At 36.6% G+C, this 25,622-nt stretch overlaps 1 protein-coding gene and 1 long non-coding RNA gene across 7 annotated transcripts in view; one reads left to right on the forward strand and one right to left on the reverse strand.

Annotated features, from left to right (window-relative positions):
* Positions 1 to 24,397, forward strand: part of LOC126760110 (zinc finger protein 329) — a 30,830-nt gene extending 6,433 nt beyond the window's left edge. Inside the window, exons 1-10 of one of the 6 annotated variants that reach the window (XM_050475526.1) lie at positions 15,116 to 15,292; positions 16,964 to 17,569; positions 20,522 to 20,887; positions 21,553 to 21,657; positions 21,857 to 21,989; positions 22,049 to 22,143; positions 22,322 to 22,411; positions 22,485 to 22,864; positions 22,950 to 23,176; positions 23,830 to 24,397. In XM_050475526.1, the coding sequence (XP_050331483.1) occupies positions 17,531 to 17,569; positions 20,522 to 20,887; positions 21,553 to 21,657; positions 21,857 to 21,989; positions 22,049 to 22,143; positions 22,322 to 22,411; positions 22,485 to 22,864; positions 22,950 to 23,176; positions 23,830 to 24,071 (1,677 nt within the window). In that variant the 5' untranslated portion in view covers positions 15,116 to 15,292; positions 16,964 to 17,530 and the 3' untranslated portion in view covers positions 24,072 to 24,397. Of the gene's footprint in view, positions 1 to 15,115; positions 15,293 to 16,786; positions 17,570 to 20,521; positions 20,888 to 21,552; positions 21,658 to 21,856; positions 21,990 to 22,048; positions 22,144 to 22,321; positions 22,412 to 22,484; positions 22,865 to 22,949; positions 23,177 to 23,829 lie in introns of those variants that run through there. The other 5 variants (XM_050475525.1, XM_050475522.1, XM_050475523.1 and 2 more) reach the window with 5 other exon arrangements.
* On the reverse strand, positions 14,747 to 16,361 carry LOC126760133 (uncharacterized). Its single transcript, XR_007667152.1, has 3 exons — positions 16,082 to 16,361; positions 15,833 to 16,029; positions 14,747 to 14,831 (listed from the first exon to the last, which is right to left on the reverse strand). It is a non-coding gene; the product is annotated as an uncharacterized LOC126760133 (long non-coding RNA).
* Positions 24,398 to 25,622: the final 1,225 nt, after the last annotated feature.

Here is a 25,622-nt window from a genome sequence, read left to right on the forward strand (position 1 = left end):
CCAATTTCCTGGCCGAAATGCTTGGGTCTTTCTTGAAAATGGTCACAACGTTCTTCACCCTCTCACGATCTTCTTTTTACCAGAACCTCTCTTCCTGTCAATAGGCACATCTTTCTTAAAGCGTTTAATAACGCGATAAATGGTTTTAGGGTTTGCCTCCACCACTTTCACCGATCAAAACCAAGCTAAAAATCTTTTTATACATTTTTATGCTATAAGAAATGTCCCTGTGTAGGGTATTATAGCTTCGGCGCAGCCAAAGTTAATTTTTTTCTTGTTTTGACTTTATGTTAAATGTGTATTTTTCACTAACGAGTAATCAGCTGTTCTCATGCAAGCCAGTTTGCTTTGTTGCCAATCATTTTGGGTTTCTCAACAAAAATTAAACAATGCATACACAGAAAGCTGCCAATTATTCTCAGCATTCTTGATTACATTCTAATTCGTAAACATTCCCCAATAATCGTCGCGAATTAAAAGCAATTACTCGAAGCAGTGTAATTATTTAATTAAGATATTAAATACAAAGCAGGCATAGGTGAAAAATGAACAAATTCTTTAATTATTTATTAGAAATAGAAATGTGATGATTTAAAATGCCAGCAACACAAAGCAACAATAAAAATTTAATTCAAAACGGTTTAGAAAATGTTTTTGTAATTACTTTTATTACCTCGGTCCGCATTGGTGTGTTCTAGCGGTTATGTTGTTGGTATTTGTGGCTGCAAAAAATAGTGTCGTGCCCGAAGAATCTAGTCGTATGTATCGGGTGATTTTTAAGAGCTTGATAACTTTTTTTTAAAAAAAAACGCATAAAATTTGCAAAATCTCATCGGTTCTTTATTTGAAACGTTAGATTGGTTCATGACATTTACATAATTTCATTTAAATGTTGACTCATGTGGTTTCAACAAGATGGCGCTACATGCCACACAGCTCGCGATTCTATGGCCATTTCGAGGGGAAGCTTCGGTGAACAATTGATCTCAAGAACTGGACTCGTAAGGTGGCCACTAAGATCTTGATATTTAACGCCTTTAGACTATTTTTTGTGGGGCTACGTCAAGTCTAAAGTCTACAGAAATAAGCCAGCAACTATTCCAGCTTTGGAAGACAACATTTCCGAAGAAATTCGGGCTATTCCGGCCGAAATGCTCGAAAAAGTTGCCCAAAATTGGACTTTCCGAATGGACCACCTAAGACGCAGCCGCGGTCAACATTTAAATGAAATTATCTTCAAAAAGTAAATGTCATGAACCAATTATTTCAAATAAAGAACCGATTTTGCAAATTTTATGCGTTTTTTTTTAAAAAAAAAGTTATCAAGCTCTTAAAAAATCAATACATACTTTATGGTATATACCTACTAAAGGGCTGCATGAATACGCAAAAAACAAACTTTGAGTCACTGTCCAAAAATTTCAACTTGCACTCACTCACACAACGTAAAAATGAATTCTGATGTTTGGGTAAAATAAGGACCGATTCATTAGTGAGAACAACAACGAGTTCGCTCAACTCATAGCACTCTCACAAGTAACGATCCACTCTCTGCAGAATTGGTCTACCAAAGCATTTCATTGTGTTGGTGTGAATTAATTCTGTACAAGAAGGATGTTGGCTGAGTGAATGATGTTCGTGTGAATTAACAACTGTTAATTCGAGTTATTCTAGTTGCACGACTAGAAAGAAGTATGTAAATACGCATAGATAATTACATACGAATGTGGATAAAAGAAATGTTTCTAATATTCAATTTTATTGCAGTTTTTCATGAAGTTTATTTAGGGATTAATGTTTAACAAAATATTTTGTAAATTGTATTACAACATGGCAAATATTAGCAAACAATTGCACTGAATTTCGCGGTCAATTACTTACATCCATTATTTTTGGTGAAAAATATGAAATATTAAAATAAAAATCTGCCAAAACTATTTTACTTGTTGGTATTTATGGCTGTTCTGTTAAAAATAGAGAAACAATGTTTCCACTGCCCGAACGCTAACGCCTTGCATTCACTGCTGGTTGATGATATGAGTGTGAGTTGGGTTTGTTTATGAGAAGAATGAGCTGAGTCTACCTGCTAGCGATACAACAACTTTATTCACATAATTCCAACTCAGGTATATACCTACATATAAATTCTCTGTTGCATTCATGCATGTGTGTACATATATACATGCATGTGTGTACATGTGTGTACATGTGTGTTTGTATGCAAGACTAGCAGCAAAGCAATAAATCCAAATCAACTCAACTAGGGAAAAAGTTATGGAACACGTTTTGCATTTTAATTATTACTATTTTGCATTATCTATACGTATTTATATGTATGTACACAGATATATGCAGACTTACATACATATGAATGTACATAAAAATACTTGCGTGTGTAAGTGGCGTCGAAATGCCACTATGTGTCAAGATGTGAGTGGTAATGTGCATTTTATGTTAAACAAATTGTTTTGTCTCGCTAATAGTTTTTGTATTATTTGTTGTTGCTTAATTGTTCATACAAGTATTTTTTTTTAATTTTTCGCATTATGATTATTTTAGTATTTACATAATTGTATAAATGTAAAATGTTTGCATGCCATTTTTAATTATTTCTTCGTAATTTATGTGACAACTTGAATGTCGCGCTCCCGTTTAATGCAAGCGCCTTCTTTTTATGGTAAAACACTGACAGATGTGCTTGTTTATTAATTTATTTATTGTCTGATAAGAACAAATGGCAGGTTGCAAATTTATTTGCAGCAAAAAATATAAAACAAAAAAGCGTTAAATATAATACCCTTCACAGTTACACTTCGTATAGCATAAAACGGTATAAAAAGGTCGTTATATTGATTTTGATCGGATATTTTGTATGGCAGCTGTGTATATGCCACCAGGTTTGTTAAATAAGTTTTGTCGTTTGATAAGAAAAACACAATTTTATGATTCAAAATACACTTTATTCTTCAGTATAATCTCCCTGAACATTAATACACATGCTCCAACGATCATCCAATCTGTGGCTCCCATCCCAGAAGTGAGAGTCCGGAAGGTCTGCAAAATACGCTTCAATAGCCGTTATGACCTCTTCATTTGAAGAAAAGAACGCTTGCCACTCATAAATTTTTTGAGTTCTGAAAGCAAATGGAAGTCGCTGGAGGCCAAATCTGGTGAACACGGTGGATGCTCCAACAATTCGAACTTCAATTCATGGATTTTAGCCAATGTCAAAATGTTCTTGTGACACGGCGCATTGTCCTGATGAAAAAGGATTTTTTTCTTCTGCAAACCGGGTTTTTTTTCACGATTTTTTTCCTTCAACTGGTCCATAAGGTTGCAATAATATTCATCCAATCCACAAACAAAATTCCTCTCGCATCTCAAAAAACTGACTCGTTTCGGAGCCGAACAACCAGGTTCACACCGCTCTTTAGCCTCTTGTTTTGATTCAGGATCGTGGTGATGGAGTCAAGTCTCATCCATAGTAATGAATCGACACACAAAATCCACTTTATCCTTTTTAAAACGCTCCAAAGGTTGCTGAGAAAGTCGCATTCGAAAGTTTTTTTTTGTTCCATTGTTAGCGAATGCGGCACCCATTGTGCACACAGCTTTCTAAACCCCAAAATTTCATTTAAAATATGTCTCACACTGCCTAATGAGATGTGTAAAGCCTCTACTAAATCTCTCTCAGTCAATCGATCAGCAATCCGTCTTTCTACTGTTCTAATAGTAGGTGAACAATCATTATACACTTTGAACATTCGTTCGTGAATTTCTTTTGGTGTTACACCTTCCAAAAATAAGAATTTTATCACCTGCACGATATTAAATTGTTTCCTTAGTAAAAAAATACTGTGACACGGCGCCACTAAATGGCTTGCAAACAAAGAATGAATTGACAGATTGAAATGGAACTTTTTGGGCTGGTGGGCGCTGCCTACCTCTCTTATCGAACGACAAACTTATTGAAACTTATTGAACAACCTGGTATAGTTGTCCGAAGGCAGCTAAATGCTATAGTGGTCCGATCTGAAAAATATTTTGGGAGATTGTGTTAGAGAATAATCCGTGCGAAATTTCTTGACGATATTTTGTGAAATACAAAAATTTTCCATACAAGGGCTTGATTTTGATCGATCAGTTTGTATGTCAGCCATATCCTATTGTGATCCGATATCGGCGCATTCGACAAAAGAGCAGTTTCTCGGACAGAAAAGACGTGGGCAAAATTTCATACTGATATCTCGAAAATAATATACAGACAGACGTACATAACTAGGTCGTCTCAGTTCGTCCACCGATCAGTTATACATACATACATATATAGTATATACTGCAAAGGGTATCCGACATTTCCTTCTGGGTGTTCCAACCATCGTGGTCGCTAGATTTTTTTCATCTGAAAAGCCTTCCCTTGGTCCGAAAGCTTGGTTGCACCGATAAATGTATATAGAGGGATAAATAGCTTTATGTTATCCCTTCTTTTACACACCGAGCCACGATTTCGTATAATCATTTTTGTACGACTATTATTCAATTTTAAGCTCGCTTTCGTGTGGTCCAGAGCGCAAGACGATTTCATCGCTTTTGATTTGCAAGACCAATATTTTAAAGCCAAGTACATAGAGGCTAGTTTTCTTCCTTGCATCTACTTTCGCAACATCCTCTAGCGTTCTTCGCAGGGATCTTCACTATTAATTTTTGCCACATTGTTGTTGTTATTGCAGCCGCTACTACCACTGTCAACAACAACCATTCTAACGCGTCAATAAGTTGCTCAAACGCTACAACCGCGAACAAGTTTAAATTGCAGCGGCGTCGCCACCAGCAATAACAATAAAATCAAACTCAACAACACCATCGTAATATCGCCGATTGAGCATTTGCTCGCGCCAACGATGATCTGCGCATATTAATTACACAAATTAAATGGCAGTGTTGCAAAATGTTGCAGCCGCAATACCGAAGCGACAACAACAACACCAATGACAACAAGCTGGTGCTACATAAACAAATTGTGCGCGCTGCCGGCGGAAGGAGGCAACGTAGAAGTGCACACAAGGCGGCAAATTGCGACCACACCAAACAGATCATTGACTGTCTGCTTGCATTGCATGCTTGTTGTCGCTGTTGTTGTGTTGGTTGTTGGTTGTTGGCGTTGTCGTTGTTCTTGTCAGCCGCGCAGCTAGATCGTTGCGCTTGTGCGGCTTCAATGCTGACAGCTGTTTGTGCAGAGAACGCCTACAAGGAAACATTCTGGGCGGTAGACGAGGGCTCCAGACGAGCGGGCGGCTATTTATACGAGAGCATGTGTGACAATCAAGTTGCAATGCTTACGAAGGGCAATGATCGTTTTCCATTTATGGCTGAACTATGAAAAGAAAAGCTGATAGTTGATCATAAAAATAGAAAGTGCAATAGCCACGTGATCAGAGAGAGCGTAAAATGCGCATATAGAACGTTGCTGATAATGGTAGGGTAAAGAGAAAATAATAAGTATGCAATATAAGTAGTGTCTTAAAGATCTGTCACGCGTCGCCAATAAAAAAGGGGAAATTTATATATTGTTTAGGAAATGTCTTAGGTTCTCTTTATTGAACCAATCGTTACAATTCTTTAAAAACTTTTAAAATAGGCTCCTTTTGCGGCGGTGCAGCGCTGCACAATTTCCAAGCATTGAAGGCGTCACGGAAGGCATTCTTCGGAATAGCCTTGAGAGTTGAGGTGTATGCTGTTGGGATCCCCTCTGTCGTCTCAAAATGCTTGCCTTTCATTGGCCTTTTCAGGCAAGCAAACAAAAAAGTTCGAGGGGGCTGTAAGGCGGCTCCGGAAGCGTTGGGATGCCGATCTTGGTTAGGTAGCTGTTCACAAGAAAGCGGTGTGAGCCGGGGCGTTGTCGTAGTACAACTTCCAATCGGTTGCGATGTCTTGTCCCTGACCCTTCGTTTGAGTCTCTTGAGGACTTCCATGGAAAACTCCGAAGTACAGTCGCGGCAGCAGAAAATCAGTCCTATTACTTTCCAGACAAAGCCTGTATCTATATTTATTACGTTAAGCTAACATAAGATCCTCCAAAGTTTTTCCTAATAAAAGCTGTCTAGCTTTCTGCAAGTGCAATTGAGAACATGGCAGAGCAGAGAGCGTGAGCTCAATCGCCCATTGCCAACTCTTTCACCGCCACACGTTCAAGTTCTCAGCAACTGTAATTCTTTCTGCACTTTTTTTGCTGCTCATGCTTTTGCCGTTGCGCTTCGTTGCATTTTCCAGGCATTGTTGTTTTTGTTTTTGCTCGTGCATTACTGTTTGTTTCGTTTGATTGCCGTTTGGTTTTTATTGCCAGCCATCGTCATTGCAAAGGTTGTTGCTACTATTTTGTACTGTTATTAGTGCTGTGGTGGGTATTATTAAATAGCTGTATCTCTCAAGGAAATGCTGTTTTGTTGCTCATTTTTTTTTTTTTTTTTTTTTTTTTTTTGGAGTTCTTGCACTGTTCGTTATTTTTTGCTTAAGCAGCATTATAGCTTTCTTATTTGTTGGGGATTGAGTGTCGATTAACGCTTTGTGTGTGGGTGAGCTGTGTGTCTGCAGTTGCATGGCGCGCAACAACAAAACGATTTATAAGTACAACAACTTATGCAAGCGGTTCTCTAAATTTAACTTGTGTATTTAAATTTAATTTTATTTTGTTTTTGCTTTTTGTGAAAAATGCATTAGTATTAGCTATGCTTATTATGCTCTCCCAAGGCTTAGTTCCAAACTCCACACACATTGTTTAGATCAGGTTGTTGGAACCCCCCATATCGGCCCACTAAGACATACAGCTTGAAGAGGGAAATGAGACGCATTTGAGAGCTTGATAAGCTGAGGAAGATGAAGACCTAACCTCCGTTGGAAAGACCAGGTGGAGAAGGACCTGGCTTCGCTTGGAATCTCCAATTGACGCCACCTTGCGAAAAGAAGAAACGACTGGCGCACTGTTGTTAACTCAGCTATAATCGCATAAGCGGTGTCTACGCCAGTAAAGAAGACGAAGAAGAAAGGTTTAATCAACCCAGTTTCTTGTTTTTCTAAGCACTCAACATTACAACAACAAATATTTCAACTTAAAAGCCGATTTATTCACTAAATCAGCGCAGAATATGTCATTATTATTTGCTATTACTTTTTACGGGTACTTCGCCGCTCAAAGCTCCAACCAACTTCTCGACGCTCCATCCAAAGCAATCAACAACAATTACAAACAGCAACCACACATACTCTCGTGACCATAGAAATATTACGCCGCCCAATGTAAGCCAAACTGTCAACAGAGAAAACAAAGCAATCACTGGCAGTGGATGGTGGCAGTACCAACAACAACAGGCAACAGATGCAAATTAAAGAGTTTGTTTATAAGAATAATAACGATTATGTTCAACAATTGACTGCACTAGCACAACGCCAAAAAAACCAAAGAACATACAAGCAAAATATTGCGCAATAAAACGTCTACAAACATATGTATGTATGTGTGTGCAGCAGCAGTTGAAAATAAGAAACCAAATACATAAGTATGTAAGAATGGCAGAGTAACTGCGCGCACTGCTTACTGAAATTACAGAAGAATGCAAAGCCAGCAGAGCGAATCTGCCGTGCATCTACCACTTGAAGCGAAAGGAATCGCGCAGGAGTTGCAATCGACGCATATTGTGAATAGTTGAAGAAAATCCGAATCCAGAGCCCCCCAAACGCACGTGAAAAAAATGCAGACAAGTAACGAATGGAAAACCTAAAGCGAGGCAAAATGGGCGAAACGCATAGCACACATGAATGTGTAGGCACGTAGATAAGTATGTATGTATGTAGTTGTTGCCGGTAGTTTGAAAACTAGTCTGCAGATCTTTATTACAAATCTCTGGCGACGCAGCAGATCGATTGCAATCAGTTGGCCGATAGCGTGAGAAGAATAGCTAACTGGAGAAGCCATACGCGATTTGCCAATGGCAGGCTGAAGGAGCGGTGCAGCAATTGGCAAGTAGCAATAATGTGTTTAACCCTAAGGTGGTCGTGCGGACTACGAATTGCTGAACTGATTGTGGCAAATTCAGGGAAATATGAAGGCATGCAAGGAACTCTGCATTGACCGAAACAAATGGTAGTCCGATGGTGCAAGGTCAGAGCTATATGGTGGATGCATCAAAACTTTCCAGCCAAGCTTCAGAAATGATTCGATTTCATTTCGTTTTAGCAAAGAATCGAAGATGTTAATTCGGTCCATTAAATTTTTCACAGACAATTCATGTGGTACCCAAACATCGAGCTTCTTTTTGTAGCCAGGCTTTTTTAAATGGTTCAAAACCGTTTGATGATCTTTCACATCGAATGGATCGATCAGTTCGTATGGCAGCTATGCTATGCTAAAGTGGTCGATCTGAAATATTGGTTCGGATATTATTCCGTTATCTTGGACAGTAATACATTCCATAGAATCGATTTTGATCGTTCAGTTTGTATGGCAGCTATGTGTTGGAGTGGTCCAATAATGGCTGTTCCGACAAATGAGCAGCGTTTTGGAGAGAAAAGGATGTGGCCACAATTTCAGATCGATATCTCAATAGCCGAGATTCTGATTGTTACAAACTTCGTAGCAAACTCAATATATACCCTGTTGAGGGTATAAAAACAGCGACAGATGCAACTAACTGCCAAATGGTGTATTCTATTGGATGAACTTGTTATGAATACAAGCGTTGACTCGGTCGTAGTTTTTGTTGTGGTACTCGCGTCATGCGCTATTCTGTAACTTGGTATGTTGCAGTTGCTTTGCGAGCTGTGCAAACGCATGTGCTTATTGTTATTATTATTGTTGTTGTTGCTTGTGCAGCAGCATTGTTAGCTTTTGTAAAGTGATACTACAACAACAACAACAAAGCATGCTTATATAAAATGCATAAGTTCGTGGTTAGGTGAATAATTCATACTTGTTGTTGTTTATACTTTTTTCTTTTAGTGTTGTTGTTTATACGGCTTGCCTTATTGTTGGCGTTTTCGCTGCTGACGCACCAACATGTCGACTAGTTTTACAAGTAACAACAACAAGAATAGTAAATTGTCCACTTTTCTGTCGAAGCAGAGCATAGAAAAATGTGCGGCGATTGCAAGCAGACAAAAGAAAGAAAAAATGCACCAGCCAGATAAACGGGAGCAAAATACATACTTACGCACATGAGCACATACATACACACTTTATATATCTATACATATATACAAAGGCTTGATAAATTCTTCTTTTTTGCAACTTGTAAATATTTTGTACCATCTAGTCAAATTTGACCCGGAGTGACAAAAACACCATTTTACAAATTTTAATACATACAAATCTTTATTCTGGCCTTAAAAACAAGCCCCGGAATCAAATTTTCCAAACGCTTTGAACTTATTTTGTCCCCTCCTGGTCAAGCGTGATATTCTATTTTAACCCTAGTGCCTCGAATTGAGGTCCTCATGGTTTTACGCGCTCAGACATGCAGTTTGCTGAGCCAGTCTTTATGTGTACCTCATAAGACTGAAAATGAATGAAAAAAATGACGGAGACCATGTTAAAAAAATTAATAGTTTTACAATCTTTGACATTTTTAAAATCTGTTAAAAGAATATAGTCATTTCGACGTATCGTTATCTTTCTAGGGTTAGGTACTCGCAAGACTCCAAACTCCGAGCGTATTTCTGCTATGATACATACATATAAGTATGCCATACACCTTGACAGCACGTAGCTATAATACGCCACAATTCGTCGAAAATTCGACACCCTTTGAATGCTTAATTTTCTTTTTCATTCGTCTATACTGCTCGGTCATCAAATTCTTAACCATAACTTTGGGTAATTATGTCGTTTTAAGCTATCATTATCGTTGATTGCTACATAAACATTTTCATTACAATTGTTATTGTTGCTTTGGGCTTGCTGCTCAGGTGTTTTCATGCTCTTGGAGCGTCCTCAACGCGATTTTGTCATTTCAACGACACCACTCACTTCTATTGCTTTAGCTCTACTAACGGTAGTTTTTGACTGTCATTTTTGACAATTGAAATGCCAGACCATGCGTGACTAATACCTTTTTTTGCACATTTTCTACAAGCTATTTCCATTTTATGGATTTTTCAACCATCCTAACTTGGTAGTTGTGAACACATACATACATATGTAAGTATGTATTCACGCAAGAAATATTGTTTGCGTCGCCGGCCGGCTACTTTTGCATATAGTCTGTACATATGTATGTATGCATGTATGTACATGCTATATGTTTGTAGGATAATATGAAATTGTTTTATGCACATTTTTATTAAATTTAGTTCTGACATTTTTTCGCTCTGCGGTTTTCGGCTGCGTCGCAAAGTGAAACCTATCAACAACCGGCGGCGCAATGAAGCGTTGAAATTTCAATATACATACTTACATACATACACACAAATGTTATCAGCAGAGGGGAATTTAGTTTTAGGGAAGTATATATTAAACAACAACAAAGGCACAGTATAAACAAAATTTTAATATGAAAAATATTTGATGACAGCATTGCTGGATCTTCTTCTTTTTCATCAACAACAGTTTTTTCTAACATGCATACATACATACATACATGTGTGCTCACACGGCTGTTGAACGCTAAAAATTGATTTTTTTTTCCTTGTTTTCCGTGCTTGTGGCGTCGCGCATGCGCACCAGCTCAGCTACCCAAGGCACTCAACCGTACTAGCGCGGTGCACAGACGAGCGTGGCGTGGCGGCATTAAACCCCACAACGTCGGTGGAAGGAGGACGTGGCGGTCGCGCCGATTGCGCGAATAAGCCGCAACAAAACAGTTTTGACTGCTTCCACTAACCACTTGGCTGCGGTCATGTATAGTATGTACCGTTGGCATTTGCCGTTAGAAGAACGCGCCCGCCACCCCGGCACATGCTAGTGAAGTCACTGAGGCGCAAATAATTTTAATTTTTCCATTTGTTTTTACGCTTTGGTTTCGCGACTTTGCTTTTTTTAAGGCAAATAATTCTTTTTATTATTATTTTCGTTTGTTTGCCACATGAAATTCCCATTTCTTTTACGCTTCGTTTGTAACCGACTAAACTGGACAAACGCGTTGTGTGGCTGGTGTTCGGTGGTGGAATTCATGCTACAAGTTGTGTCATGCCACATATGGTTAGTTGTTATGGGTTAATGATTCCTTTTTATTTAAATTTTAAATAAAAAACTACACAAAAAAAACTTTACTAAAAAATAGAGAGAGACAGTTTACCAGAAAGTATTGTCTTTTTCACTGTTTCGAAAAATTCTTTCAAACAAAGAAAACTTAAGTTTAAGCAATAATACCCTACACAAATTAAAAAAGGTTCAATAGTTTGTTGTTCGGAGATTGTACCGTTACCTCGGGCAATAATCCATGCCAAATTTCTTTGAAGTATTTTATCAAAAAAAAGCTTTCCTTACAAGCACCTGACTTTGATCATTCAGTTTGTTAAGAGACTTAGTAAAGCTCCTGAGTTAGTAGTTGTATCCGTAATATGTTCTCTCACCAGATTTAATTGTTCAATTGCCTGACTCCTTCCACTTGCTCTGGTGTCTCTGCTGTTTGGTCGCAAAGGTGACATTGATCCATGAAATAGTACCCTAAATTGTTGTTGTTGTTCCAATGGATATCTTATTCCCGTTAGGATGGTAAGGATTAACTAGGTTGTCGTCGACGTCATCTAACAACGACCTAGAAACGTGCTGTTTCGACGGGGTCGGACCAAAGGGAAAAGGGTGTCAGGTGAATAGGGTTGGTGGGGCATGCAAAGAGGTGGCCAGTGTTATGCGGAGACTCATTGCACGTAGGACATACATATTTTGATTATGTCGGTGTCTATTCTGGATAAGTAGGAGTTTAACCTGCTGCAATACCCTAAATTATTCAGATGACATCGCAGTCTGTAGTGACCTGCATAAAATCTCACAAAGCTGCCTTAATTTGTCTCTAGGAAGAGCGATAACTTTCTTAAACCGTTTTGTATAATACCCTCTCAGAAGTCGAAACCCAGGCACTTGTCGCCAGTGACGTTTTCTGCTGACCCTTTTCTCACTTCTGAACTCCTCTCGTAACCGAGGACCCACAGCAAAGAACGTTTCCTGTTCTAACTTTTGCTGCCTTGTGAGACTTTGAATCCCTTTTGAAAGCCAACGGTAAACTCTCTCCAATGGCGCTTCATTTCTGAGCACAGCTCATCGTTCCATCGAATGCGACCAACGCGCAAAGGACCATAAATCTTTCAGAACCTTTCTCTCGAAAACTCCTAAGGCCGACTTATCAGACGTTGTCATTGTCCATGCCTCTGCACCATATAGCAGGACGGGAATAATGAGTGACTTATAGAGTTTGGTTTTTGTTCGTCGAGAGAGGACTTTACTTCTCAATTGCCTACTCAGTCCGAAGTAGCACCTGTTGGCAAGAGTTATTCTGTGTTGTATTTCGAGGCTGACATTGTTGTTGCTATTAATGCTGGTTCCAAGATAGATACGACTTCGAAGTTATGACTTTCAACAGTGACTTGGGAGCCAAGTCGCGAGTGCGACGACTGTTTGTTTGATGACGAGATATTTCGTCTTGCCCTAGTTCACTGCCAGACACTTCTGCTTCCCTTCCTTATCCAGTTTGGAGAAAGCAGAACTAACGGCGCGGGTGTTGAGGCCAATGATATCAATATAATCGGCACACGCCAGCAGCTGCACACTCTTATAGAGGATAACCTGTTAAGTTCATAAAAATATTCCTTTCGTGGTTCGGTTTCAAATTCCTATTTTCCTGCGTTTCAAAAATGTATTTAGCCTTCGCCACTGAAGCCAGCTCGTAGCTCCTGCCGACCTAACCTTAAGCTGTGCATGCTATGGTACACTCGCCGCTACATGGGGCTGGTCAAATGCAGGTCGTTTGTGCGAAAAAGAGGGCAACTGCTACAGAATTCTGTGCAATGAAGTACATTCAAAACTACATATGTATGTATGTGTGCCAAGCTTCATCGATCGCAAACGCTGCGCTGACCTTTCGCCAACCGCTTGGCTTAGCAGGTTATAGTCAACTATTGCATGTGTGCATTGGTAATATTCACACGCGTTCATTAAAAATATAATTTTGGATAATTCGAATGAGTTTTTATGTTTGTAAAAAAACAAGTGCAGAGATAAGATTCATTTCACTTTTTTTGGAGGTTCCTTAAATTGGCAAACTCTTGCCAGCCGTTTTATTGTTATTGTTTACCTTTGCTCGCACTCAAGTGTCTTTTGCTTTGATTGTTTGCCTGCACATGTCTTTATGTGTGTAACAGTTAAGTGCTAACATTCGATTATTACGATTTTTACTTATTTTGTCTTGCCACTGTTCATGTTTAGCAATTCAAATTTAAATTCAAAAGCAGTTAAAGAAAAACCGCAAAATCTTTAGTAACAAAGACTGAAATCGAAAGGGAAGGGAATTTCAGCAAAAGAAAACAAATGCTTTCAATACAATTTCAAGGCGGTTAGGCCAATTGTTGTCGCCTCCAGCATTTACTCCAAGCAATAGCGCTGGCCCCACTATATCTATCTCTCTATCTCTCTATGCAGAGCGGTAGGTAACTGTGAAAGTGAACAGCCGTTGGTGCTTGGCATATGGCATAAAGCAGCAGTAGACACAATAACAACTACGCGAAAAATAACAACAGTAAAATACCCCGCGCAGCTGTTACTATTTATTGTTGTGCCATTTGGAGCATTTTGTGGAGAGATTGCTTAGTATTACATACAGAGTATCCATGGCGTTGCTGCACTCAACTGAACTGTCATAACCTATAGAATCGCCAACTACAAACAAACGTGCATACTATAATATCCAGCGCCGGGCCGCCAAAGCATTGTGGCGGGCATGGGAGCGACGGTTTCTCTGCGCCAAAGTTAAAGATAATTTATTTCGCGATGCTGAGTGGATGATAACTAATACATTGACGCTAGAGCAGGCAATAACGGCGAAGACGATGCGTTGTAAATTAGAAAATTTCTATAAAAAACGCGAACACAAGCACACACAAACACAGTCACTCACGTACATATGTAGAGTAGTGTGCATGTGTGAGTTTAGTATTTGTATAGGACGGCGTTTGAATGCCAAATTATATAATTAATGCATTTTAAATTGGATACATTAATGTGACGGGGCAAAAGCGAATAGCAAAGCAATGAGCTGTAAGCTAACAAAGGGAGCATGAATGTGTAGAAAGTGTACGGTGTGGTTGACATGACAGCTGGGAGGGGAAACATGGTGTTAATGCTTGCGACAATTGGGGATAAGGAGTATGTTAAATTGAAAAAAAAGAGGCGCAGTAGAGTAGTTGGGGTGTTGAGAGGTTTTTTAAAAATTAATTTCAATTATTTTCGCGGTTTAACCATTTTTTTAATTACCTACCTCTCCTACACTGCTACGCCCATCTTTTTCGTTCGTTAATTAATATTGGTTTGGGTGTTTATTTAGAGAATTTGACGAAGTAGAAAGCTTACCTTGTAGTTTATTCGAAACGATTGGCAACTGAGGACGGAGTGGTTAGTTGTTGGCTCTTCGGTGCAATTATAGTCGACGGTGTTTTAAATAACAAAGTTATACTGTTTTTATTTATATAATTCACTTTTCAATTGTTTATCATATAGGGAAAATCTGAACTTATTTAATTTTAGCACTCCTTAAAATTGTGTCACTTGAAGACCGCAGAAAATGTACTTTTCTAATAATATCAATCAATTTCGCTGTTGAAAAACTGCACTTAATTTTTTTTATTTTTTGCTGTTGTTTGTTATTATAAAATAGATATTGCTTCTTTGTTGTTCTTATTATTTAAATATTTAAACATATGTACATACATATGTATGTACATATGTATTTGACACAATTTACTTATTTAAAAAAAAAAAGCGATTTACGAATCACAAAAAGAACAAAATAAATAACACCTTAAATATTTTTTTATGCTAACTAAAAAATTAAAAAAAAAATTATAACCTATAATATTATCAATAAATATATTTCTAGCATATAAATAATAAATTGTAATATAATAATTTCTGACCCCTTGACTGCCCCTATAAAATTTATTTTTATTTTAGGGTCATTGGATGAACTGCTGTTTGTTATTGTTATGGCTTTTTGTTGGTCGTGCGTTCGCGTTTAATTATGTACAAAACACGCGATTAATTTCTTAATAAACCCGCAAGCCTGTGGGTGGGGCAAAAACACATTGAAATGCGGTAACATTTTTTAAGTCAAGAAAAAATTATTAAAAAATAATAGCACAGCTAAAAAATTAACCGATATTTTCGTGACGTTGGCTGAACATTACGAACAGCTGTAGCTAACGGTACTGCACTGCTATCGTTTTTTTTTCTTTTTTGCAATTTTCTGCTATGCTGGCTGTGAACAACCTCTGTCTACAACTCACGCAACGGCACTTGTTCGCGACGTTGAAGGCGGTAGCCGCGGCTTATAAATGACAATTGCAGCAATTTTGTACTAATTAGCTTCTTCCATTTCCACTTGCTTTCTTTTGCTTATTTTATACAAATTATATTAATGATTTTCGTCTAGCTTTCCATTTTGTTACACTTCTTCTTCTTGCTGCTTAAATGAGATTTTCTTTTACTATTTGCTTTCTACAAAGGTGTCTCAAACGCTTTCTAATAGCAGCGGCTAGCGATAATTGCATTAGTACAACAACATATAGGAAAATTGTATAAATCGGGTGGAAAATGCACACATACACAAACGCAGACACTAACACAAGCAACTACCTTCTTCACGTATTTGTAGACACTGGCACGACAGCTGCTTGCAGGATGTCGCCGCGTAACTGCAGCCTCTGACTAGATACGTGGAAAAGCACTAGTTTATATGTATTTTCATGAGTTTTCTTTTCACTGCAGTACTTTTTTGGCTAAATGCCTTTCAACTTCATTTCGTTGCAGCCAGTGGACTATTCAAAAAAAAACTATAAAATATATTTAGCCTGCAGTGCGGCTTTTTTCGCAGCTACTGCTCACCTTTTTTCACACGCTTTCGTTACTTGTTATCCTTGCACTGCGTAGCCAAGCAACCTTTACGCTAAATTGACACTACACAAAATTTGATTTTTCTTTATTTTTAAAGAATAGTTAGAACACTTCAAACACTTTTTCCTTTTGTTAAAAAATAGTAGCTTTTAATATATTATTTTTATTGCTACTGTCGACAATTTGCCGACAACTGACAACCGCCAACTCGCAATTGCAATGTTTCTTCTGCAACGAATGGAAGACAACAACATAGCGTAAATGGCAATAGCTGAGCGAAAACCAGCAAAAACCGAGCGGGAAGAATTAACGCAGAGCGGCGGAAACCAATTCAAAAGTTTGAGAGAGTCGCTCTTAAATATTGTCTGAATTGACAATAACATCAGCTAGTTGGCAACGCGGATTATAGCAACAAAAATTATGCAAGTTTCTTATAAATGTAGCTAATACTTATTTTCATGTAATTTTTTCATTTAAAATATTTTTAAGTGCACATTAGTTCGTTAAAACGCATTTTGTTAAAAAGAGCTTATAATTGGTTCACTAATTCTACAAAAATTTTAAACCACATCAATATTTTTCGGAAAGCAACCCTGCCATATCCTCTACTCGCTACTAGTTGTCAGATTTGCCCCTACAATTGTCGTGCCTATTCTGTTTAGCACATTCCAATCGGATATCTTCACAACCGGTATCGTTCCTGCGCACATTTACGCGAGCGTGATGCACGTATATCACTTGGGTTGGCAGCAACAATTGCGCTGACGAGTAGGGGGTATATTGTGACGAGTATAAAAATTTTTTCATTTCCAAACGAGCGCCGAGAATGCTTCGAATTCAGTTGCAATAAAAAAGTTTTATTATTTTGATTAGTCAAAGTCAAGGAAAAGATAGCAAGTAGTTGAAAGAAAGAGGTGAAAGCAAACACAAAGTTAAAAACAAAAGTTTCAAAACATAAACATAGCAATTAATAATAAGAAGAAAAAAAAACAACTGTGCCGCCAATTTGTGAATAGTGAATAAAAATATTAATTGAACAAAAAGCTGTATGTTGTATAGCTGTGAAAAAAGCGATTCAAAAACGGCAAAACCAAACAGTAGGTAGTAGCGAAGGCGCAAGTGAAGCGAGAAGCAAAATAAGTCGTAAAAAAAACTAAAGAATAGAAACACTGGTGCTCCGTTGGCCATAATTTAAAAACCAGCATATTTCTCTTAAAAATCAGTTAAAACGTATAAAAGTGTGGGTATTTTGTGTCTTCGAAAATACATAACTTTGTAAAGCAATTCGATAATAAGAAGTACAGCTAATTTACGTGAAAAGCGAAACGTTGTTAGCGCGCGAGACCCCCTCGATGTTGGATTCCTTTGGATCAATCTTAGTCAACACCAACGCCGCTGCCGCTGGAATCGCTACGCAGGCTATCATACAGAGCAAACGACATGGAAAGCATCTGTAGATTGTGCTTTCAACCAGCAGCGGTAAGTGGAAAAGCGCGGTTTTTTTAATTTTAGAAATTTCGCAAAACTGCATAAAACCGAATTCGAAAATTTTCATAAAAAATCTGCATATTTTCTGTTCTTCGAATTTGCACTATGCGCCATTGCAATTTTTCGGGTGGGAGGAGCAGCTTTTCAATTGTTGGAAAAAATGTGTATTTTGTTATTTTTATTGATTTTTCAGTCGTTTGGAAGGGCGGGCAGCCGAGCGAAGTGATGGACATGAGATACGGGTAGCGTACACACCAGCGGTGGGAGTGGCGGTTTAAGCGCCAGCTTAGAAGTTTGGGTGGTGGTATTTTTTTTGTTCCACTTTTCTAAAACGGTATAAATTGCAAAATGGAAATTGGAAAGTGGGAAGAAAAGCGTATGATTTGTTGTGGGAGGAAGGAATAATCAATGAGTCGGTGGTATGAAAAGGGCGGTAAAAGCGTATTTTGAAATGCAGGTAGTATATTTAATTCCCTGGAGGAGATAACGGTAATACATAGTGTTGGGATCAGCACAATTACTTATCTACATATGTCAAATTTTTAATTTCGTATAGTGACATGTTTTCTGGCTCACTTTGGCTTATGAAAAAAAAAACGCATTAACGCGTTTCCAGCCACACACTCATTCTTCGTTCGGCTCTTTAATAACCACTTGACCGGCTTGAACGCTACTAAAATGGCGTCTAAAATACGAAAATTTCTTCTGCTTCTTCACGATTCCCAAGCATTTATTACTTTTTCAGCACAATGTACGCTTTGTCTGTTGTGCGGCCGCTCCGCTGCACTGCACCGCGCACCACGTCTTCCTCCGCACACAACAACGAACAGCCCATTTATATATTTTATTTTCATTAATTTTTTTTTGCGTTGTGTTTTTTTGTGCGTTTATTTTTCTTTCGTAGCTTTTGTTATTCTACCACAATTCCCCCCAACTTTCAACAATGGTTGAATAGCATAAAGTAACAACAAAGCGAAAGGTAAATAAAAATCAAGCAAAAAATAACGAGAAAAACTTCAACATTATATGTATATGTATTATGTCGAAAACGAAAAAAAAGGAATATCAAAAAATAGGCACAGATAGGCGAATTAATGTATAAATACCTACACATGAGCAGAAAAAAATTAAAAACGAATATCGCGCAAAAAATATTATTATAAAAAATATTAATAATAAAAAGAAATCGCAAAAATTGCGCCAAAGAGCAAGTGACGACGTCGAACGCAACAACAACGCTTCGACAATGCTCACACACAGCGATTTTCGCAAAAGAAATAGCAACACGCCGATACGTAAATTTAAATAAAAATGGAGAAAACGTATTAAAACAATGCTGAAAAAACATACACAATCAGCAAAAACAAAATCTAAAAATGAAAATCCAAATAACAAAAATCAAACAACAGCAATGTGAGCTAGTCAAGTAATCCAAGCGAAGTCAGCGAGTGTATAACGTTGAAAGAGTCGACGCCGGCAGCGCCGTCGGCAGTGCGGTATTTAGTAGATTGTACATGCGAGTAACAGCAACAACATAATAACAAAGAGCTCAACAAGCTGCAAGTAGCCAACGTCGCTCTGCTTGACTTATTACTTTTGAGAACGCAGCACGCAAAGACGGAACGAACAGAGTTAGAAGAGAGGGGGCGGGGGAAATGCAAATACATATCGACATATATATGAAGGAGTGTGACGCATTGTCGCCGCATAGGTTATAACAGACTGACTAACCGACCGTCGGATCGTATATTGGTCTGCCAATTGGTTTGCTCGAATGCGCAGCAACAACAAAAACAATAATAGCATACATATGTAGTATATACCAACTGGTATGGTCAGTAGAAATAGTCAGCGTCGCCGAAAGCAACACTTGTAAACGCAAAACTAATTTTATTTTATTATTTTTTGTGCTTCAATTTTATTTTATTTTATTTTTATTTTTTTTTTCAATTTGCCCATTGCGCTCAACCAGTTTGCTGCAATTAATTTTGTTTTCTTTTAATTAAAAATACTTGTACACAGCGAGTGTAGAGGGCCGGCAATGCAGGCAGGCAATACATGAGTGTGGGTGTCAATAGCAGGATTTCAGCAGAGTTGCCAAGGGAGATTTTCTTATATTGTCATTAATTGGTTTGCAGTGGTAGAAGCGAAATTTTATTTTTGAATTAAGTAGACAATTTTAAAAAATTATAATGATTTTTACATAAAAACTTAAACTTATACAATTTTTTTAAGTAACCCCAATAATTTGTGAGCACGGTTGAAAGAAACTTAATCCCACCATTTCTTCATTTATATACACCAGTTTTATAATTTAATTTCAAATATATTTATACCAGTTTTATATTTATAAAATGAAATAAATTTATACCAGTTTTACTATTTCTTAAGCTGGCAAAATTATACCAGTTTTATATGCTCAACATTTATTCAATTCAAAAATGGGTTTAAATTTTACTTTGTTTATACCAGTTTTATAATTTCATTTCATATACGTTTTATATTTATAAAATTAAGGAAATTTATACCAGTTTTACTATTTCGATAATTAGTAAAATTATACCAGTTTTTTAGGCTCAACAATTATTCAATTCGAATATGGGTTAAGTTTTACGTTTTCTTCAAATATTTTTTCAAATACGTTTATACTAGTTTTATATTTATAAAATTAAATAAATTTATTCCAGTTTTACTATTTCGTAAGCTAGCAAAATTATACCAGTTTTATAGGCTCAACAATTATTCAATTCAAATAGCAAAATTATACCACTTTTATATGCTCAAAATTTATTCAGTTCAACAATGGGTTTAAATTTTACATAATACATTTATAACAAGGATTTAATTCACAATTTTACACCACATAATAGAGTTTGTACCTCATTCATTCTTATACCACATTCCAGTTCGTTAATTTTAGTTTATACCTTTCTCTATCTGCAGCTGTTCCAAGTACCCGGCTATAATATACCCACCTGTGTTAAGTGCTCCGAACATCTAACCGCCAACGGTTTCTATCCATCTGTACGTGGCGGCGGATCTGGTGGTGGTGCTGGTGCCTCTAGTGCTGTGGATACGCAAAATTTAGCAAATGTCGCAGCAGTTGCAGCGCAACTAAGCAATAACGTGGCCGCTGCTGCTGGCAACAACAACGTTGCTGCTGTCAACGCTTTGGCACAACAATTGCAACAGCAACATCAACAACAGCAACAACAGCAGCAGCAGCAACAACAACAACAGCAACAACATCAATTACAATCAACAAGTTCTTCCGAAAGTTTACATTCATCATCTGAGATTACAGAGAAGGTGAGAGAGGACCGAAATTTCTTATTTTGCTTTTGGCTAGAAGTTGAGTTGTAGTTGGAATTTAACGTGTAGATTACTTAAGTATGTATATACAATGTATGAATATGTGGAAGTGTATTGTTGTGTGTTCAGTTTTGTTTGTCAAGTTTTGTGTGTGTCAAATGTCGTGTCTTTAATATTCACCTTATTAGTTGTCTCAAAGTTGCTTCGAAAGCAGGTTAAAGGTCGTAGATGAGATGCGTGTAGTATATTATTCCGAATAATTAAACATTATACAATATAACGTTGGAAAATATTTATTTAATTTATTGATTCTATTAAAAAAAAATTGAACTTTAAAATCTCGAGGCATACTTTTAGGCATGTGTAGCAGGAATTATTTTTAATTATTTATGTTTTTTAGTGTTATTTAATGTAAAACTCTTATCATATTTTCGAAAATTCAGTATTTGGGCTTCCTATAATTTACAAAGCATACTTTAGGGCGCCAGCAAGTGATTTAAAGCGTTCGTGACTAATTTTGAATATTTTATTTAAAATATGTCTGTGGACATGTGTATGTATGTATGTACATATAGTTGAATTTAAAGAAAATATTATATGCATTATATAAACATGAATATATACTCCAAATCCTCTCTTTTTTATTCCATTTTCATTCGCAGCAAAACCGGCAAAATCGTCGCCAGGTTAATTTGCAGAATCGCGCGAAATTAAAAATGGTCACAATGTCAGCATTTGAGTTGGAGAAGACCATACAACAGTTAGACGTATATATTCGTACAAATTTTAGTATATACATATATATATATATATTACTAAGCGTAGCCACAAAATTAAACACTAAATTATAGAATTTTATTTACACATTTTTATTTTTGGTATTTAAAATTTGGTATTCGTAAGATTTGAAGTATAATTGAGCTTTTGAAATATTTGTCTAAGCATTGCTTCTCTACGCCAAAACAGGTGGACTCGATTTTCAACGAGGAGGGCTCCTGTCCGCTCTGCAACAAGACCTTTTCGCGCAAATCTTCATTACTCACACACATACGGAATCACGCAGCGGAGCGGAAGTTCGTTTGTAATTTTTGCAATAAAGGTAAGCTTTCACGCGTTTTCCAAAAGAAATATGGGCATTTAAAAATTTTCTACTCACAGGTTTTACACAGGCGGCCAATTTGCGCAATCACGAACGCATCCACACAAACGATCGTCCGTATGTGTGTGTGGATTGTGGCAAGCAGTTTACACAGGTTAGAAAAGATTTCGATGTAATGTTTAAATAAAAATCGATTAAATAAATTAGAATTATCAAACATAATAAAAAAGGTAAAATAAAATGTTTAAACATTTTTTATCACAAGATCAATTAAAAATAAGATCATAGCATATACAACAAATAATTGGCAAATACTCTTTTCTGCTTCACAGATCACAAACTTGAATAATCATCGGCGTTTGCACACTGGTGAACGTCCCTTCGTCTGCATCGAACCCGAGTGTGGACGCTCGTTTGCGCAGGTAATTACGCACTACATTTTTTCATATCACAAAATGTGTGTACTAACTGTTTTTCCAATACACTGACTGACAGGTGACCAATCTGAACAATCACATGAAGACGCACCACAAAGTACAGCAATACTGTTGCAATCAATGTCCGAAGAAGTTCACACAAGTCACCTCGCTCAATCAGCATCTGCAAGCGCACGCCGGCATCACCGGCTACTACTGTCCACGCTGTCCGGACAAGACGTTCAAGCAGCAATCACAGCTGCACACACATATGAAGTCTCACGGCATGGCCTTCCCATACGAGTGCACCAAATGCGATGAGAAATTCCTGCAGCAGGCACATCTCGACCAGCACCTGAAGATGCACGACGAGTTCAAATACAAATGCGACACATGTCCCAGCTCATTCAACCAGGAGACGTTGCTCAAGAAGCACGTGCAGCGTCATTTGGAGGGCAGGTGCGTATTGCAGCTCAACGCAGATTTGTGTGTGTTTCATTTGATTGCAGCATATTAATTGGCATTTTCTTTTAATTTTGTTTAGGTACCTCACCTGCCCGGTGGCCAATTGCAATGAAGCTTTCGCAGTGCGTCAGCATTTATCCAAACATTTGCTAACTAATCACGCACACAACGAGCTGCCGCCGCCGAAGCGTTCGAAGAAATCGATAACATTGCAATCGCCGCAACAGCCGTTGGCTATGATCGGTCAGCCGCTCTCCATACAGCACACAGTCGGCCAACGTATGTGTTCGAATACAGGAAGAAAGCGTAAACAAAAACAGTTTATTTATATGTATATCATTAGCTTTAGTGTTCAAGTGTCTGCTTGTAAGCGGATTTGCGCAAACTTGCTGCGCCATGCGACAAGCAGGCATGTGCATTAATTTAAGCTTTTGGGTAATTTGCCTGTGGAATTGTGAAGAAAACGCCGCTTTAATATGCTTGACTTTGCGTTTAATGTGAAACCTTACATTAACACTTTTCAACCTAACCTCACTCACTTTACGTTTTTTAGCGTTTGAAGCGCTGTTTGCTTGTATATTTTGCCTCTGCTATGCCACTTGTTTCATTTGCCCCACCTAATGTATCACATTTTATTTTTAATTTGCTTTTGGTGTCAAGCTTTTGTGCGGAAAAAGTCGCAAAACTCACTTGCTCTAACCCTTAAATCTTGCACGCGTTTCAAAATTATACTTTTTCAACAACTTCTTCCCTGCAACTCCAACTGAAGCCATATTTTTCAAAAATTCTCTTTCTTTAATAATTTAATAAATTTTTTTTTTGTTTAATATTTCTCAGTCTCAGTATTTACACCTATTCTTCTCACCTCAAATACAGTTTTTTAACGCTCACTCTCCTCTCCTCTCCAACACTGGTTTTTGTAGCTGCCAAAAATAAAATTGATTTCACTTGTTTTCCAGGTGGTCGCCCGCGCAAGAACAAAGAACCGCTAAATCCTCCCATCAAAGTTGAGATTAACGAGCCGCTACACAATCAGCACGTCATCAGCAATGCCAGCGGCTTATCTATACAACAACAATTAAGCCAACATATGCAACAGCAGCAACAACAACAACAGCAACAGCAACTGCATCAACAACAGCAACAACAGCATCAATTGCTGGCCCATCAAGTGAAGGCGCGTTTCATACCGACCAAATAGAGACGACAGCGGTGGCGGCGGCGTAAGGATGTCAACTGAATCGCTTTACAACTATACTTTTCTATTTTAGGTTATAAATTCAATTTCGCGTGGAAATGCAGATTCTCTTCTAAGCAATTATTGCTGCTTGTGTAATATTTAAGGCTTTAACTTAATTTTTAATTAATTAATTGTAATTACTTTTCATTTATTTTGTAATTGCAATGTGTGCAGTGACGTGTAGGGCGTGTGTTGAGCGAACGCTAAATCCCGCATGAAAATGTAAGAAGGAAAAGAAAAAAATATATATAAAATGAGCGTTTAAGAAATTGACATGCATACATATACATATATACATATGTGTAGTAACTTTAAGTGTAAAAATATATCATACGAAAATTTTTGGCGCGTCGGATGGTGCTTGGTTTTGGCAAATGCGACAGAGAAGCGGAATTTAAAAAAAGGATGAGAACGTAATTTTGTAGAAAATTATCTGTATTAAGTAAAAAACAGAATCTTATAATTATATTTTTAATTTATTTAATATTCATTTTTGATTATTATTATTTTTATTTAATTAATTAATTTTTTTAATTTTATTATTTGTTTTTAATTTTTTTTTGTTTATTGTTTTTAATTATATTAATTTTTATATTATTTAATTTTTTCATTTAGTTTCATTTAATTTTTTTTTATTATATAAGATTCATTTTTAATTTATTTTATTTTTATAATTAATTTATTTTTATTTATTTATTATATTATTTAATTATTATTGAAGGAAGGAAAATAGAATATAAAAAGTAATATAACTACAAAATAATAAGTAAAAAAAATAAATCAAAAACAAAAACAATAGAAAATAATGATTTGAAAAAAATTTGTAAAAATTGAAGTTTACAATTTTTTTAAATGTAGAAATTTAAATTTTCAATTTTTAGAGTCTTTCTTCTACTTAGTTTTTTATTATACTCAAAAAATAAATTGTAAACAAAAATAAAAATAATAATACTGTCGAAAATATATTATTATTTTTTATGTTTAACTATTTTATGTTTTTCAGATTCTAAATTGTTTTTTATTTTTTTTAATTTTTATTTTTTAATTTTTTTTAATATCTATTTTTTAATTTCTTTTTAAATTTATTTTTTATATTTCATTTTAATTTTTTTTTAAATATTTTTTTTTATTTAATTTTTTTTTAAATAATTTTTTTTATTTAATTTTTAGTTATTTACTTAGGTTTTTTTATTTACTTAAAATTATTTTTTTTTTAATATACATATGTATATACATATGTACATATGTATATATTTTTGTGTTCTTTTCTATACCGCTTCTTTCCAACTGCATTTGGCAAAATCTGCCATCACTCAAAGCGTGCCGGCGAATACTGTAAATACATAAAATTAAAACAATTGAAGAATTTGTGTTAAAAGCGAAGCAATTTTACTTACAAATGTCGCTCATTGACAAAATACATATGAAATTGGATCTTACTTTTTTTCAACAAAAATCTTAGTAAATCTTAAAGAAAAATATAGCAGTTTACTGTGAAATGCATTACACTAG

The sequence above is a fragment of the Bactrocera neohumeralis genome, chromosome 5 (genome assembly GCF_024586455.1).
Source record: "Bactrocera neohumeralis isolate Rockhampton chromosome 5, APGP_CSIRO_Bneo_wtdbg2-racon-allhic-juicebox.fasta_v2, whole genome shotgun sequence".
NCBI lineage: Eukaryota > Metazoa > Arthropoda > Insecta > Diptera > Tephritidae > Bactrocera > Bactrocera neohumeralis.